Source organism: Lytechinus variegatus, chromosome 5 (assembly GCF_018143015.1).
Source record: "Lytechinus variegatus isolate NC3 chromosome 5, Lvar_3.0, whole genome shotgun sequence".
Lineage (NCBI taxonomy): Eukaryota > Metazoa > Echinodermata > Echinoidea > Temnopleuroida > Toxopneustidae > Lytechinus > Lytechinus variegatus.
This window is the reverse complement of record NC_054744.1, coordinates 33,563,136-33,582,614: the sequence shown is the minus strand read 5'-3', so window position 1 is coordinate 33,582,614 and position 19,479 is coordinate 33,563,136. Positions and strand designations below refer to the sequence as shown.

Here is a 19,479-nt window from a genome sequence, read left to right as displayed (position 1 = left end):
CACATGTGAACAACTTTCCATTTGATGGACTATAAAATACCCTCAAAATGTCTCTTTTGGTTTTTTTCTTATTGTGATACAAACTCTTTATCCATGATGTATCCTTTAAAAATCTGTATTACTTGCTCTCCTCTAGAAAGAACACATGATCTACCGATAGATATGTTATAAGAGGCAATTTAAGTGAAATATATATTAAAGTAAGGGGGAGAGTTGTTCACAAGTGACATCACACATCTTTGTCGCATTGTCAATTTGAAGATCTCCAAAGCATTAGTGATCGCAATATTCAAATGCTCATAACTTTCTCATTATTTGTCCGATTTTTCTTAAAATTTCGTTGATCTGTTTCTTTGATTTTTCTGTTTTCACACAAGCTATCTGGTTCCAAAGGGTCACAGGATTTCTGTAGGAATAATAAAAACTTGAATCATCAGCAAATAAAATGGACGTTAAAATATCAGAGGGACATTTGAAAATCTTTAATATACACAATTAATAATAACGGACCAAGGAGAGATCCATGGGGAACACCACAAATGACATTCTGTAAACCTGACTCTACACCCTTTATCGAGACAAATGGTTTCGTGTCAGCTAAGTAACTCTTGAACCAGTCCAATGCTGTACCCCTGATACCATGTGATAACTTGCCAATAAAAATATCATGATCTACTGTGTCAAAAGCTTTCCAATAATCAAGAAATATACCAATTGTAAGCATCTTTTTGTCTATGGATTGTGATAGTTTATCAATAAAATGTAGCAAGGCATGGGTGGGGGTATGTTTCTCGCGAAAACCAATCTGAAATTTAGAAAATATATTACTCTTGTTGAAAAATTTCAAAGTCCTAACATAGATCACTTTCTCAATGATCTTTGAAAAAAATAATGTTTGCAATTAGTAAGGCATTAGGGTCTTTTTGCGTAAAAATGGGTACAACCTTAGCAATTTTCATGTCAGCAGGAACTTCCCCACGTGACATTGATAGATTAAAAACATGAATTAGGGTTGAATAATTCCTAAGATGATTTCTTTAATTAAATTGTTAGTAACCCCATCATAACCAGGACTTTTCCCGTTTTAAGAGATTTCAGAATGGTAAACAATTCTTCCCGAACTACATACTATTGTAAGATAAATAAACCTTTGCTATTTTGCTCTTTCATAAAATCTCTGTAAGTCTGCTAAGAAAGTGACACTGCCCGTGAAAGTTTTGGACCAATGCTGCAAAAGTAAACGTTAAAAATTGTCTACTATAATATTCCTTTATTACACCAAATGACCGTTGATTTCAATACTCTTTACATGAGATATCTTTTCCCTTGACTAAAATACTTTCTTGATCACTTTCCAAGTTCCCTTGATATCGTTTTTTTGTTGCTGCGATAATATGACTTCTTTGCAGTATGAAGGATTAAAGCCTATTTTTATAATTTACATAGCGTTTACGTGAAGATTCGGTACCACGCACTTTATACGAACCATACAGCTTGTTTTTCTTGTTTATGGATCTTAACGATGAAGCACTAACCCATGGTAGAAGAGGAATGTTTTTACGACTTCTTCTTACCTTTGACAATAAAATAAAACAAAGTAACCAAGAAAGTAAACAATGCTGATGCTGTTTATATTGTTCAGGTTAACGAACGTTTATTTTTCAACCTCTTACCCTAAAATAGTCTGCATGCAATATCGTAAGGATGTACCGGACTACTGAAATTATATTTCTTCGCTCTCATCGAGAAATCTAGCCGATTCTTCTTTGCAGTGACCCCGCTTTGGGGCTGCAGAGATGTTGCTGACTTTGCGTAGGACTACTACCACCAAGGCGGCCACTGCCATGACGACGGTTGCCATAGCAACCACGATCCGTGGTTTGGAAGCGTTGGTAACTTCTTGCTGTTTTGAAGCTTCTGCATGAGGTAACGGTTGAAAGATGTATTGATAACAATACAATAAGAGCTTTCCCTTACACTATTTTGACCAGATAGTGTACCTGGCAAGAATTCGTTTCCTTTAATGAAAGAGGTCATAATGATAACTCTATCAAATGACAGGGCAATGATAAGCCATTAACGCTATGGTCTGGCAATGTGGTGATTCCTGATTCCTCTACCTTGTAACTTGAGCAAAAACAGCATCATTAAACGTTAATGATCACTTTTAATGATTTCGTTTAAAACTTTGAGTTATATTTTGGTTGGTGTTGTGCCTGGCAGACTCTTCTTATGAAACTTTCGATGACTGTAAATCTATGCCCATTATAAGCCAGAAAGGCCTCGTAACTGCGAAAGTTTTTTTGTGCGCCGATTTCTTTCGAAGAATCCCCCCCAGTCTTGTTGGTAAACTAATGAATGCGAGTGGGGGAAAAGGTGATAAAAGAACGTACCATTCTGGCTGATGTCTCTTCTGGAATTGCTTTCCTGTGCAGCGTGTCGTACTCGGATAGGTCCTCTTGTGAATCGCTTTGTCTTTAGTCCACTGCTCTCCTCATCTCTCCTCCTTCTTGTGACACACTGTTTATTGCATAGGGAGGGAGTATTTCGGGAATCGCATACCAGGAGATTACAGTGGATATAAACCTAGGAGTGTGAGAATTCAGGAGCTACAATTATATATAAAACAAATCACCCTCTAACTTTGAATAAAAAAAATATCTATCATATTTTAAAACACTCTCCTGATAAGGAACCTAATTTTCGTGGCCGTCACGGGGGTGGGGAGGATGGGGGTGGGCGAATGCACCCCCTCCAGGCCATTTTTTCTGTGGGGTTGGGGGTATTGTCAGGGGGTAAGTCTTTTTAGAAGGGTGACCTGTTATTAGAATTAGTTTGTCATTCATATCTACCTTAGATTACATGAACTGCTAGTCAATGTACAGAATTTCGTACCCAGCGGACTTATAATAGAATGATAACCTACATTAACCAGACAATGCAACAACAAAAACCACGTGCGATTTTGGGGGCTAACTGTATCTGTTTTGTTTTGTTAATCAGTCGTAACTCTTTGTAAGACAGGGCCCTGTAGAGCGTTCATGTTAATTTTGGTTACTTTTAACAATAAAGATGATGGTGGAAGATTTTAATAAAGACATATTGGACCATGAACACGACAACCCCTCAAGCTCAAATATGCAAGAATTGTTTACAAAATTTTTTCAGAACTAATTTTTGTTAATTTTAACAATAAAGATGAAGATGGAAGATTTTAATAAAGACATATTTGACCATGAACAAGACAATCTTTTTATCCTCCTCTTGGTTGCTACTTTTATTGATGTCCAAATGTATAATTCCCCATCCTGATTCTTTTTCAATAATTTCGAACATTAGAGTGATCACTATTCCAATCCACTGGGACAATCTAAAGAAAAAGAATAAAAAGTCGTTAACGCCGAAAATTAGCCACGCCTTGGTATTTATCTTGAAAATTACGGTTGGTCGAGTGTTTTATTAAAACCTTAATAACTCATATGGAGCTTTTTCCAAAATATTGAGCAATCAGGTGGACTTTAATATGCCAAAACCAATCATGAGTTAGAATTTTAACTGTCATGAAGATGAATTAGGGGACCTGTCTCTGATTTTCATGCTCACGAATACAATAACCATGCTTACTGAGATCAATAAGATCATCATGATGAAAACTGAACTTTTATTACGAAAAGAACATGTTGAATACTCTTGAAAAGATGGAAATGATAAGTTTTGTAAAATAAGTATAGGTGATACACATGGTAAATGTTATATCAAAAGGGATTTCAATCTCTTTTATTATGCAATATTCTAACTTATATACCTTGTAATGGTCATAAAGGACCATTTGTGAAATGTTGAGAAGAAACAAAAAATAAAAAGGAATTATCATGTTTACCCTTGGGCTCGAACCGTAGACAATTGAGCTACAATATTTCCCCATAGACTTTACACATAAGCAACTGAAGAGGATCTCAAATCCAATTTTGCAAGTGAAATGCAGGCAAGGGCGAAAATCTGTCTCTAAAAGTAGGGGGGACCAAGGGCTGGAAAATTTGACAAAAAAATAGAATAAAATAAAAATAATAAGGTCATCCTTGTCCAAAATACATGTTTTATTTCAATTTCTTTCTTTCCACCATAAAAGACCGAAAATAGTAGGGGAGGACATTTGATATTTTGCCCGCCTATTTTGGGTAGGGATACACGTCCCTCTGAAATTTCTGCCCATGAATACAGGCATGATCTCAGCATCTGATTGGAAAATGAAAACTACATTCTGATAGCTTAGAATCTCAGCTACAACATACTCAAAGCTCAGATAAAATTGATGAGAAAATGTTGAGATATGTCTTGCGAAATAGAGGAATGAAGAATCTAGCTTTGAGAAAAAGTCATTTCCCATAGAAATTGCACGCAAATTGAGCGAAAATGACATGCCTGTATAAATTGCCATTTTTCAAGATGACCCATTCCTTGAAATGAAAAGCATAGCAACACATCACAAAGAGTATGTCCTTAGCTTTGACATATGAAAAAAATGACCGAAAGTCGACCAATTATTACGGAGTTAGAGTCAAATTTGCATAACTATGATGACGTCATAAGAAGCAAATGGAAATGATAAGCTCCGACGACATTTTGATGACGTCTTGATGAAATTTCGGGTCAAATGTTGCATGAAATCATATCTCCATACTCTATTCGAATATGAAAAAATGGGGGTCAACGGACTTCCTGAAAAGCTTGTTTTTCACATATCGTTATTGTCTATTGTTAGTGAGCACGCGCATGCTGTAAACTTTGATAGAGGCTAATTTCATTATTACTTGTTGTAGAAGGTTGATCAAGTTATACAATTTCTCAGAATTATATTATCGATGCATTGATGTAAAAAAGGCAATTCTGTGCTTTATATAATGCCGTTACACGCGAGAGCGCGCGTGTAAACGTGCGCGCGCAAATTGCTTAAAATGACCTAAATCATACACAATTTCGTTCAAAAAGTGATTTCGAACATTTAAAAATTTGACACGCGTACGCGCATGTCGTGACCTCTACGTGACCTTTGATGATATGGACAGTTCACCCTTGATCTGTAGTTGATTTGATGTAAATGGAGATATGTTTGACAATGTGATTTTACGAAATGACTCTAGATGACGTCATGATGACCTTCTGACCCTGAACTTGTTTCATACACATGACATGATATGCCCCCTTAAGTGGTAATATTTTTATGAAATTAAGAAGTAGATTTTGAGATTTTTTGCTGACAAGATAAGGGCGGTAAAACAAAATAATAAATAAACAGATAAATAATAAAAAAAGAACAGATTTCTGCGAGCTTTACAAAAATGGCCAGTGCTCACTCAAGTGTATTATTCTGTCAAAACTTTAACTTTCATTGGATAGATGAGACCCAAATCCAAGATCATATATGAAAAAAATACCCACATGTTGTATTTTTTTTAATTCTCAGGGCTTTTTCAAAGTGTAAACTTTTTTTTGATACGCACTGTATATACATGTAAATAAACACAAATAATGATAAACTGACAGGAGTTTATCTGACTTGTTAGGTCCTGCTAACGTATACCAAGTTCTATTTTCTTCTTTCCAACGAATGGACAAGAAGTAAAAAACATTGTTTCTAACTTACAAAAAATCAGGCTATGATGGAATTTGAACTGTTATTTGAAAGTAATTTTTCATTTTTTGGAGACCCATTGGTCCATGTCTTCAATTTATCACAGCTGCATGGTAAATCTCCCAATTCCACAAAACTAGCCAAAATCATACCAATATTGAAGAAGGGTGACACACCTAAAGTAGGTAATTATCGGACAATCTCGCTATTTTCTTTTTTTCAAAGAAAAAGTTGAACAGTGCTTACTAGAATGATAAATTTCTCGAAGAAACATAATATCTTTTTAAAATACCAATTTGGTTTGAGAGAGAAACGTAGTACTGTTTACGCTTTAATGTCACCTGAAACGGTTGCCATTCAATCGACTCTTCTTCTCATGGTCATTAGATTCCTTTGACACGATTTGTCGTGAAATGTATGTCTCGCCTGCACAGCAGAGCGAGACCAGAGGCGCCGCTTTTCGGACTGCGACGCCGCGACGTCGTCAAAGTTGAAATCTTAACAAAGGTTAAGTTTTTGAAACGTCATTATTTCCTGGTTCATGAAACTCAAGCATAAGGGTAAACAAGTATTACTAAACATTTTGTGAGGGCTTTAGGTCACATGACCGAGGTCAAAGGTCATTTAGGAATGAACTTTGACCATGATGGATGAATCAATATCCAAACTAAGGTTAAGTTTTTGAAATGTCATCATAAAAGTATATAGCCCTAGTTCATGAAACTTAGACATAGTAGTAGTTTATGACTGAATCCTGCATAAGTTTCAGGTCAAATTATTAAGGCAAAAGATCATTTAGGGACAAAGAACTTTGATAATGTTGTTGGGGGTATTTTTTGGTATTGTCATCTTAACTTTGAAATTTTATGGATCTAGTTCATGAAACTTGGACATACCATGTATCCATGAATATTCTGTGCGCGTTTCAGGTCACATGACCAAGATCAAAATCATTTACGGTCACTAAACTATGGCCGTGTTAGGGGTTTATATTGAATTTGCATCATAACTCAGAAATTTAACATGGTTAATGCATGGATCTATATGTATACATGTAGTTCATGAAACATAGACATATGGATTATCAATAATGTTTTGCACACATCTTCGGTCACATGATCATGGTCAAAGGTCATGTTAAGGCAATGGACATAGTATTTTAATAAATGAATGTTTTCTTTTGTGATTAATAATTCAGTAGCTGTTTTCAGAGTCAGTACTGCTACTATATTGAACAGCGTAATGCATGCAAGACTGCAAGAGGCGTTCCATTTGTTACTTATAAACTCAGTCATATCGGTGTCCGTAAAGAGGCCTTGCAGTGGTTCAGGAGCTACCTCCTTAACATAAAACAATTAGTTTATTTACTTGAGCAAGTATCTAATTCTAAAAATACTATTTGTGGTGTTCCACAAGGGAGTCTGTCATGCCCTTTGTTGTATATTCTTTATTTTTATAAATCGTCCACTTCCCTGTCTTTCATTCTATTTACAGATGATATCAACCTCTTTTCACACAGTGATTAAAATGCTCTTGTTAATGTCGCCAATGCAGAGTTGCGAAATGTTTTTTTAATGGATAAGAACGAATTAAGTATTAAATCTTTTGAATACGAATTACACATTGTTAAGTAACTCCTTAGCTTCATTACCAACTCAATTTATTTTTGACAATACTCCCACTTAAGCCAGTTTTTTAGTACAAGAATTTTTAAGTGTTTTGGTTGATAGCAAGCTCTCCTGGAATTTGCAAATCGAAATATCACTTCTTCAAACACATTTGCTAACTATTCATTCTCCTTTTAAATTTGTTTTATCCTACTTAAATTACGGACTTAAGCTTGCAATTGGGGAAACACTCATCAAACACTGTTAGAAAAAATTCTTTTACAAAAGAAAGTGATTCGTATAAGGTGCAATGCTTCGTATCGCGCACATTCGGGTCCGCTTTTTCATGAACATAATATTCTCCAAATGAACGATCTATTCAAGTTTGGTGCTCTTCTTTCAGTTTTTCATGACATGTTGAAAAATAAATCATAATATTCATAAATATCCCACTAGTTAGTGTGAAGAATTTCAATTACTTTTTCTGAGAACCATTACTGAATAAAATACATTAATTCTGAAGGTTTTAAATTTTTGAAATACTTTGCGCATTGATCTGAAAAAATCCTCATTTTCTCTTTGAGAGAAAACTTAAACAATGAAATTCATTGGCCTGGTATAAAACCTTTTGGCCTCCTTTATGTATTTAGACCGTCCCTTATATTATTTTCAACATTATTACTATTATTTTAATTACTATTATCATCATTATATCATTTTATTATCATTTTGTTATCATATATATATATATATATATATATATATATATATATATATATATATATATATATGCATATTGTAAAGAAATGGATGAAGAGAACAATGGTAGGCGTGGATTAAATCAAGGTTCCCCAGAGCTACGCCTACCATTGTTCTATTCATCCATTTCTTTACAATATTTAAATAACAAGAGTTGCCAAAAAAGCTGTTGTACATGTAAAGCTTTACACACACACACACACATATATATATATATATATATATTACGATAAATCTCGGTTTCTTGGATTTTTCTTGGACGCACTGTGTGTGTGTGTGTGTGTATATATATATATATATATATATATATATATATATATATGAAACTGAGATTTAGCGATGATCTATCATAACTTCATCATAAGTGTGTGGGCCTAACCCCTTTTGTAAATAAACTGAAATGAACCTAACATCTTTTGAAAAAGGTGATTTTTTGCCATTTTAAATCATTTTTTAATGGAAATTCAAATTTTCTTTGGTATCATCTCATAGAGCTACTAAAAATCTATACATTGAGACAAAAAAAAAAAATTTGATGAAAAATGGACCTGCGAAGAAATATATTTCGTGTATATTGACTTGAAAACTGGAAGTTTTAGTACAGCAGGACTCGTTTAACATACAATGCGAGCACCAGGAACAATGAAGATATAGGCCCTGAGCAAATTACGTTTTATAAAGTTATGAAAAATGCTTCTTATGTAAAATTAACATAATTATAACATAATATAACATTCCAATGAACAATAATTTCTTCTTTTCGATTTTTTTTCTCTTCCTTTTCCCGTTTTTTTTTTTTTTTTTTTTTTTTTTTTTGGGGGGGGGGGGGGGTCAGCCGATTGGGGGGCACGTGCTCCCCACGCCCCCCGTAGATACGCCACCGTTTCAAAATACATGTACCTTTATGGAACAGCACAATGCTGGTAAATTAAGCAAAAATATACAATATAACGTATATATTTCTATAATTATACTGAACAATAATTTCTTCTCTCCCGCTACGTTTCTCTTTCTCCCTCTTTTCTCCTTTCCCCCGTTTTTCCCCCGATGGGGGGGGCACGTGCCCCATGCCCCCCGCAGTTACGCCACTGTTCCTGGATGTCTCCCTGTCAACAAAATTGATGAGCAAACTGTGTGAATTGGACGAGCAAACTGTGTGATTTGGACGAGGACGCCTGGGAATTTGACTGTTGCTGGATGTCGAGTCTCATTTTTGTTTGTATGAATTTTGTATACTGCTCTGTGGGAAATGAGAAAAAAAAATGAAAATGAAAGGTAGTGGTGGAAAAAGAGCATGTGGGACCAACCTACCGTATTTCCCTGATCGATGAACCTGAAAGTATTGATCTGTACTCCTATGCGAGAGTCTGTAAGATAGTTGATGATGGTGTCATCGCCGTCAAGTGAGCAGCTGTACATTTGACATAAAAATGTATATGTATTGTATTTGGAGCAGTGAGCGAATTTAATCAAGAACAAAACATCAAAACTATAATCTGACGTTGTTGTCCTAAGCCTCTCATTAAAACGGATTCTGATTTTTTTTCCAGAATCGACCAAAAATACATGTAATAATCCTAGTTAGTATACTAAGTGTCATCTTGAAAAAACATTTTTAAACTTCCGTTATACAGGTATTTCGACATGTATCGCAAAAAAATACCCGAATTGTAGGCGGTAGCATAGAGTTTATATAGTTGGCCGTATATTCGATTCAATTTAATTCTTTATTCATTTTTCCATTCAATATAATTCCATGCCATACATATTTTATCTATTGCTAAGTCCGGGTCGAACTACATGGACTGAAGAGTGTTTCCTTGAGGCTAATCAGGTTGATCAACACAACCTTTCTTCTTTTACATCACCCTTCTTTCTTTAATACCAAACTTGCTAAGGGTAAACGATATGTTCCATTGACTATACTCAGGTAGTTCTACTAAGTGGTAGCGATATTTCCAAGAGACATGAATCCATCAGGGGATCAAGGCCGCTTATTTTGAAGTTATTGACGCCAAAGTCATTCAAGAGAACGAAACCGACCCAAGAGTCAAAAGATTGCAAGCCTCGAAAATACCATAATATTTATCTTTGGCTCGATTCGGTTTCGTATGTGAGCCTGTGACATACTGACATAAGGAAGAATTCTTACGCATTGCCGATGAAGTCGTACTTAACGCGTGAGTTGTAATCCGCTGTTGGTGTTGCTCTGCAGGAGCGGATGGAAAGGTCGAGCGTACCACCCAAAGAGAGCACGGATGCAGCGAAGTAAAGTTCTTCATCGAGACCAATGATGATGGGGTAGGTGTCCACGACCACATCGTAGTTGCGATCTGTGTAGATATCGAAGGAAAATGTGTAGGCGCCCTCCTCGTGAATAGACGTGTCGATGGTATAGTCAGTGAGCTGGTAGCTGATCCCACCAACATGTTTAGTCCTATTGTATGAGCATGATACAGGGATCTCAATGGCGTGCTGGCGGCTGATGACATCAGTCTCAAGATGGCGGCTGATGACACGGTTGGTGTACGTCTGCTTGTCATCACTTTCCTGAAAGACAACGTAAGAGTAAAAACAGCACGAAGAAAAGATTGACAATACGCAATGATTTTTATCTGAACACCTTGTAAGCAAACACCGATGAATGTTAGGTAACGAATTCGCAACACAGGTATACTATATAATCAGCGTTATCATACTTTCACATTCACCAAGATCATAACCTGGTTCGACGTCATCTCAATTTCACAGTCACCGCCACGTAAGCATTGCGATACTGACAAGGCTATGTCAAACTGACATTCTGGCTCTACAAGCATAAAGGCAAAAACCTGACAGAGTTGATAATGCTTACGGTCCTCCTCGTTCCGCATGAGATTAGCTCTGTGGTAAGTTTGATTATTCTCTCATTGGCCTCGTTGGATGTGTCCACTCCCCAGCAGTTTGAATTGCCAGGGTTTGCTTCGTACTCGAAACGGACGTTCTGACCTACCGATGAAACAGTCAATACTGACCTTGGGATTTCAACGATCATCTGAGTGTCTTTGCATTTAAGGATGATTCCTTCATTGTCCAGTTCTAGAAGAAGGGGAAAAAGACATAATAGTAACCAAATAATAATGATGATAACGGTATAATTGCACAGGATAGACACTTCAGTTCCGAAAACTATTCTCCAGCGGGCCCTGCTATTATCATTACCCCGGCTTTAGCTCGGCTGCCTGAACGCTAAAGCATTCGAGGAATTTATTCTTACCGGGTACCTATTCACCTCACCTGGGTTGAGTGTAGCACATCGTGCGATGACGAAAATAATATTTTAATTAGCGAAAAATGATATGACAGAGCCCGCTTCATAAACGATTTCCATCAATGTAACTAATGCTGAGCAATCGTACCATTGTAGTTACCACAACGCTAACGGCAATTTAATTCACAGGTCCTTTATGAAAGGGACCCCTTCCCTCTAAACTACTACAACGACACTTTATGATAATAGTACGACGTCGAAGATTTTGAGAAGGTAATTTTACAGATAACCCTATAACTGAAGCCTCTTAACAACTAATTATGTTACGCTAAATATATAAGTAAAAATGACTGATTTAACAAATAAAGAATTTTTCCATAATACCTTGTAAAAAACACTTTCTCATGTCCCCATTCTTTTATTGAAAGATATTTACTTGATTTAGGTATAACACTTGCTCCTCACAAGAGGTCGTATTGACGAATGGTTACTGTTTGTTTGTTACCAATCTAAATGCTTCTTTACTTTTTGGTGGATATCACTCTGAAACTAATTATGAAAAATTTACAATATGCATGAACGTGATCTCATGCATATTTAGCTAAAATAGAAGCCTTCTACGACCAGTTCCATTAAAATTAAAGACCTAAATTCAGAGTTTTGAACAGTTTGTTCCTCCCTATAACTGTAGTAAAGAATTAGAGAGAGAGAGAACATTAAATCGAATCAGATCTTTGCTACTTAATTCAAGAACAATAATTGAAAAAAAAGTAAAATCTAATTTTGTCTGACATTTCTATTATACACTTTGAATAATCAATGGACTATTCACGTTCATGGTTCACAAAAAATACACGTTGGTAACAAAAAATAATTGAATAAAAAAACAGATAATTTATCATCAGGACTTTCAATGAGTGAACAATAAAAACTGGGCTTCAAATTGCCTCAAAGCTTTCATTTTACACAGTTCTTTATATACATGCATGTACTCACATGACTAAAACAATAAATCGAGATTAAAGGAAACAATATTTTTTTAAATGGAAACAACCGTTATCCTTTTAACATGTTTAATGCATGACCATATATGCAGAGCTCGGCCTGACTTCAACACGATTTTTAGTATAGGCCTAGTCAATTTTTATACAGTATGATAATACGAATTTCGTTAAAAAAATGATGAGAAATCAAGTGGTGGCGCTCTGCATTTGGAATTATTTAACACGACATACGAGGCTGGGCAAAATGAGTGAGACAAATGATAATTCATTAGCTCCCTCCTGAATATTTTTTACTTTTCCACTTTCTCCAAGAATGCTCTAAAAATTATTTACAGTCATGAGGGTGATACTGCAGTCATACCGGCGAGTCTGACTCCGAACCGACCGCTGTATGCCATTGCTAATAACATAATATCTTTGATCGGTCTGGTGTTGCATGGATTCACCGGAATGACTAGGGCATAATCGTGTATATATAGAGTGTGTTTAGAGAAATGAATAATGATTCTTACCTTGGGCATTGATTCCTGAATTCGAAATAAAAGCAAAGAAAAAGAAAATAGTTGAAGTCATCAGGAAGGAAAATATATCATATCTTGAGGATACAGCAAGTATGAATAGTAATATCACTAAAAATGTGGTCGAAGGGTTTCAAAAGGCGATTGCGTATTGTGCTGAAGTCGCCCGGCCATGGACCTGCAGATGCCTGTGTATATTTGGATAATAAAAAAAAACGTTTTTTTTTTAACTTGACGGATTTATTTTTAACAGTTACCTATTATCTGCGGACGATACGGATTAGTTACGGATGTTACGTGTAAAACATGCGGATGAGCCTTTCCGCTGCCAACCTGCTGACACATATGCCACGGACGACTTACGGATGACATATTTTACGGATCACTTACAGATTTTACAGATTATTTACGGACTATACGGGTGAGTTACGGACTATACGGATAATTTAAGCTCGTTTCTGCTTCCTCTGGCACCCGCGCCATTCGCAGATAAGAACCCACTTGGATCGGAACTTGATTCAGTCGTATTTGATCAAGTCTGATAGCTGGAATGGTTTGTTTTTGTATATGGTCACCATTATGTGCTCTAATATAGGCTGCTTGCAGATATACAGACTTTCTTTAAGAAAAAAAATCTTTATCAAATATTAATCCACAAATCACAAAATATATACTACAATCGATACATGTACTGAAAAACGAACTGTAATTAGCTTGATGTGCCTTGACCTTTTAGGATGAACAATAACGTGTTATATCTCATGCTGAAATTTTACTTTTGAAATGATGAAAACAGTAAACACCTAGTTGAGAATATATAATATGTAGCATATAAAATATCAAAATTAAGAAAAGAATGACTTCAACCTGGTATACCATTACGAAATCATAAAAAATAACTTTGTTATTATTGAGATTGAACTTTTCAAATCATCTAAAAATCGACGAGGGGCGTTCTGAAAATAAATGGGCAATAGTTTAAGACTGTTTTGAACAAAAGAAACAAAAATCAGAATTTAGAATAACAACAATTATTAGATACATGCTAATACCAATTATGTATAAAAGAATTTTATATTGTAAATATTTAAATGTTCTTGATAAAAAACATTCAAAAATAATGTGAATTTTGTCCCAAGCAACAATTGGTTTTGGAACAATGTTCCCCCATTTGTTTAGTGAAATAGGAGCTTTAACAATTTTCTAAACACATGTTTTAATAATAGATTTGCATCATTTCGTTACCTTGTTCATGCTAGTTTCCTCTTGGCAATGAACATCTTTTTTTCAAAACAGATATGACAAAAAAAATAATCAAGCCAGAAAGTTAAAATGAATATCTGTTTCGCTAGTTTCCGCAATGTTAAACATTAATTTTTTTTTTTTTTACAGAAAGTGCTTGGTTTAAAAGACAAGAAATGTTGTTCAGAAATGTGATATATGTGTGAAACCGTGTCATGGTGATGGAAAAACAATGTTTCCGTTTAAATTGCCTGAACTGACTTTGTGAATCATAGTTTAAAAAATGTAGTTATTTTTATTTCAATTTCTATTGAGAAAGTGTTAGTTTTTACATGTCTATTAGTAGGCCTCACCCTCCTCGAAAGTGTCAAAAAGCCATCGACTTGTAAAAAAAGTTATTAAGCCCATTTGATTACATTAAAACTTTGATATTACTTAATGATAATTTTTTGCGGATCAGTAACGTATCTCAGGTATTATTCGGATGGGTGAACGTATGGATAACGTATTACGTGGATACGTGGATGCTTACGTATACTTCATCCGCAGCAAAATTTTGAGATTTTCAAAATTCCCGCTGCGTATCTGCGTATGTCTGCGGATCCTGAAGATTAAGTTACGGATGGATACGGATCCTGGCGGATGCTTACGGAATACGGATTATTATCCGTAAACATCCTTAGCTTCTTGAAATGGCAGTATGACTTAATAGTCAGGGGCCTTAGCAAAATTTTGGGGACAGGATTTACAAGGCACCATTTTTTGCATGTGGGTCCCTGGTATCAAAAGCATTAATTCTAGATAGGGTGCCCCGAAATCGGTGAAGGGCACCCATTTTAACATGCTAATTTATGCAAATTTTATGCAAAAAACTCATAATTCACCATATCTCACTAAAAATAATTTTTGAATGCCCAATTTTTGTGTATTTGGGTCTTCTTTTGCTAAACATTCAACTGCAGGTCGATTTTTATAAAATTGGTGAGTACGAATCAATTTTTAAGGTTAATTTATGCAAATTATATGCAAACCACATGTTAAAACACATGTATTATCATATATCGACATATAGAATTGTCAAAATCACAATTCTTTTCCACATGTGTCATTGGTATCAAAAGCATTGATTCTTGATAGGATGCCTCGATATCAATGACTGGAATCTTTTTATATAGTGCTAATTTATGCAAAATTATGCAAAATCACACTATTCACCGTGAATTACTGTATATGTGTAGTACAGATCTAAGCTTTTCTATAGAAGCCTATTTCCTTTTTTTTCGGGGGGGGGGGGATATTTGGGATTTATTTTGACGAATATATTATATTATTATCCTCGAATCTAGATTGATTTCTGTACAGTTCCTGAATAAAAATAAACTTTCAATGTTAATGCAAATTTATGCAAAATTTATGCAAATATGTGTAAAACTCATCAACTATCCTTTTTTTGAGGTTTTAAACCGAGGGACAAGCACAACGCTATGCATATGAGACATTGTTACACAATTCATTCATTATGGTGACTTTCCATGCGACCAGAGGAGAGCATCATGTTTAAAATGCAAATTTATGCAAATTATAAATCATGTGCATACCCCTTTCACAATTAAAAAAAAAACGAAATCATATGGAAAAGATAAACAGTATTTCATCTTTCTTTTCAAAGCAATTCAAGAGGTCAGATTTCTTTCCCAAGTAGAGTTTTCCCCTGTCAGAAAGAGGAGGGTATATGGATAGTTCATGTCTGTCCATGTCTGCCCCTCTGACAACTATGTACATTTTTTTAGAACAGGGACACATACGATTTGAGCAAAGAGACCTGATCCTTCTTCTTTTTCTGTCGTCCCTTGATTGAAGGTGATCTGAATAATTTCAGTGATTTTTCTGTATTGGCTTATGAATTGATCTCTATCTCTAAAACTAAGGTAACACCAAGACCAAATTCTCCCAATCAATTTTAGGCCGAATCAGAGTCAAATCTGTCTGGAATAGTTCCCGAATCAGAGCTATCGACTTCCCAAGATAATTGTCCAAATGCCTCCCCAAAATTAATTCAACCGAATTCCATCCGAATACATCCCAAATGTGGCTCGAAAAAAATGTGTCTTGGCCACGTTCTGGAGTATTTTGGAGGATATTCGGCTGGTTTTAAAATTTTCAAGACAAGCACAATCTCTCCACGAATGTTTCCGTTGGGGAGGGAGAACAGAATAGTCACGGATCCTTCCGAATCGATTCCGGGAGCTTCCCAAATCCGAGATGAATAAGTACCGAATCCAGGCCATTTTGGGCAGAATTGGTCCGAACTTGGTGTAACCCTTTGCTCAAAGCTAGGGATAGAACTGAACCGAATCAGCTGCGAATCCATCCATATACACGTATTCTGGTGGTTTCAGGAATATTCTGTTTTGCCTTCGTAAATGCAAGAAAATTCGGGAACATTGGCTGAAAAATTCAGGTCATTTTGAAATGATCAAAACCAGCCGAATACCTCCAAAATAATCCTGAGTGTGGCTACGATAAATTCCATTCGGGATGTATTCCGATGGAATTCGGTTGGATTTTGGGAAGATTAAGACCTATTCGTATCAGTCGTAAAGGTCCGACTCTTGACTCTTTCCCCCCCACCCCCATATTGTAGGAATCATTACTCGAATACAACGAAGAATATAGACGAGTCAGACGAATTGGCCAGAAATTATAAAAATGGCATCCAAAAAGCTGCCGAATCGGTAAATTATAGCCCATTTCGAAAGAATCTGGCACATTTTCGGGAAATTCTGTGGCGTACTCTGCAAATAATTCGGGCATAATTGTTCGATTTGGGTCGTTATTTAGGTCGTCATTTGGCGATAATCGGAGGATTCGGGCTAAATTCGACTCGATTCTGGCCGCTCTGGCTCGATTTTTGCCACTGTTCTGGTTGGCATACGGCTAAATGCTTTATGTAATATTTGATTAGTCAATGGAATACAGCTCCATACATGAATTATTGTTAATTTACATAATATAAGTACACTTTTGCATGGAAACGGGATTTTCAATAGCATGTTTTGCTGGTACAATTGAAGCTTTTAAACTGAGTGATAGAGGTACTTCAAAAGTTTGGCCCCTTTTCCACTGTTAATACCCACTGGAATTGGACTAATTTATACAAATAAATTGATTGTTAATTTACATAAATTAGCATATTTTGCATGAAGACGGGATTTTCAATAGCACGTTTGATAGGGAAAATTAAATCTATCGTCTGATTTTCTGTAAGTTTGGTTTCTCTTTATTCCTTTTTATTAATTTTTACTATTCATGCATAAATTAACTGCTAATTTACATAAATTAACATATTTTTGCATAAAGACATGATTTTCAATATCATGTTTGATAATGAAATTTAAAGCTATTGACCTAAAAGAGACTTTCTTAAAGTTTGGTATCTCTTTATTTACTTTTATTAATTAATTCCTAATGGCATATGGCTTCCTGCATGAATTACTGCTAATTTACATAAATTAGCATATTTTTGCATAACGTTGCAATTTTCAACACCATGTTCTGTGGGAAAAATTAAAGCTATTGACCTGATAGAGACATTCCTGAAGTTTGGTATCTTTTTTTTATAAACTTTTATTAATTAATTTCTAATGGCAGATGGCTTCATGCATAAATTACTGCTAATTTACATAAATTAGCATATTTTTGCATGAAGATGCAATTTTCAACACCATGTCCTGTGGGAAAAATTAAAGCTATTGACCTGATAGAGACATTCCTAAAGTTTGGTATCTTTTTTTATAAACTTTTATTAATTAATTTCTAATGGCATATGGCTTCATGCATAAATTACTGCTAATTTGCATAAATTAGCATATTTTTGCATGAAGATGCAATTTTCAACACCATGTCCTGTGGGAAAAATTAAAGCTATTGACCTGATAGAGACATTCCTAAAGTTTGGTATCTTTTTTATAAACTTTTATTAATTAATTTCTAATGGCATATGGCTTCATGCATAAATTACTGCTAATTTGCATAAATTAGCATATTTTTGCATGAAGATGCAATTTTCAACACCATGTTCTGTGGGAAAAAATGAAGCTATTGACCTAATAGTGACATAGGGAAAGTTTGGTGCTTTTGTAAACTCTGTCCCCAAAACTTCAAATTTAAGGCCTAAGGCCCCTGACTATAAACATAAGCTTAAACATGTTAAAGTGAAAAATTTCCGAAGTTTGGAATCAAATTCTTCTACCCTAAGTTCATTTGGACGAAAAATGGCAAATCATGATATAATAATTACCAAGTTGTGTCTCAGAGCGGATATTGCAATGGGGAGCATGATTATTAAAATATATTGGCCTACCTTCATCTTGAAAATTATGAGAAACGATAGTAATTTTAAGCAAATCTCACTTTTTTAATAGATTCACCAACTGTTATAATAGATTATACATGTACCTAAAATGATACATTATTTATATCGCATTAGAAAATAAAAAATACTAAGTGTTGAGTTTGTATGTTGTAATAGTTTAATATACGAATTTCGAATAGGCATATAAACTGGTGTTTGGAAATTCCATTATGTTGCAATGAAAATATAATTATTCTTGAAGTAAATAAGAATGGGCTCTCTGTTAAGATGTAAAATATTGATAAGTTATTTTTTTTTCAAATTTTCACGAAATATATATTTTTCAATATGAATTATGAAAATCACTTAGACGACATTCCCTGAAATCAGAACCTAGTGACGGGATACGCCAGGAACGAAAAAAATAATATACACAATACAAAGAAGGAAGAAGAGCGAGAAAATGACATTTTTATTACACTTTTCTATGACTAATGATTTTGTATAATTCAGATTAAAAATAGAAAGGAAATATATAAATATTTTATGGTATCACTATAATTACCTGTGATGGTCAGGAATGCAAGGGAAACAACCATGCGTAAGGCCATTTTGGTGAGATAATGTCAAAGAAACCAGATGGGACTTTCCGTTTACTCCTCAACTTCTCTAGAACGGACTACTGACAAAGTCTTCAGAATCCTCTCCCCTTTTCTGACGTAACGGTGTTAACCAAAGATTCGCCGATCAGTGAGGTGCATCTACCGGGCACCGAGCTCGTGGCTTCACGTAAAGTAGGTCAGTCAGCCCAGCGCTTATCTATGTTTTCGTTCAGATGTTAAAAAAACTGATGAATTACTAGTACATATTTTGTTCTTACTAAAAGTAAAACCAATATACCAGGCCTCTATTTCAAAGGTAGAGAGAGAATGATTTATCCTCCAAACGAAAAAACCGAAGAGCTAATTTAACTCTTAAAGAGCGTGTATAAATAGTGACTGCACTTCGGAGTGCTGATTTGCCTAGTTCAAATCTGAACGAGAAAAATCAGCACTCCGAAGTGTAGTCACTATACACACTCTTTAAGCTAAATTAGCTCTTCGTAGCTCTCCG

At 35.1% G+C, this 19,479-nt stretch overlaps 1 protein-coding gene across 1 annotated transcript; it reads right to left on the bottom strand.

Moving 5' to 3' along the window:
- Positions 1-1,633: 1,633 nt before the first annotated feature.
- On the bottom strand, positions 1,634-19,179 carry LOC121414904 (ZP domain-containing protein-like). Its single transcript, XM_041607951.1, has 7 exons — positions 18,932-19,179; positions 12,765-12,779; positions 10,853-11,076; positions 10,151-10,548; positions 9,310-9,409; positions 2,394-2,586; positions 1,634-1,917 (listed from the first exon to the last, which is right to left on the bottom strand). The coding sequence occupies exons 1-7, from the start codon at positions 18,975-18,977 to the stop codon at positions 1,724-1,726; spliced, it is 1,170 nt and encodes a 389-aa protein (XP_041463885.1). The 5' UTR covers positions 18,978-19,179; the 3' UTR covers positions 1,634-1,723.
- Positions 19,180-19,479: the final 300 nt, after the last annotated feature.

What these genes read in the sequence shown, in the direction of transcription:
- LOC121414904 (XM_041607951.1), bottom strand. Translation starts at nt 18,977, where the DNA reads ATGGCCTTACGCATGGTTGTTTCCCTTGCATTCCTGACCATCACAG. An exon ending in CATGCGGAACGAGGAGGACC is followed by an intron (nt 10,549 to 10,852) that starts GTAAGCATTATC and finishes GTTGTCTTTCAG; the next exon opens with GAAAGTGATGACAAGCAGAC. An exon ending in TACGACTTCATCGGCAATGC is followed by an intron (nt 9,410 to 10,150) that starts GTAAGAATTCTT and finishes TCAAATGTACAG; the next exon opens with CTGCTCACTTGACGGCGATG.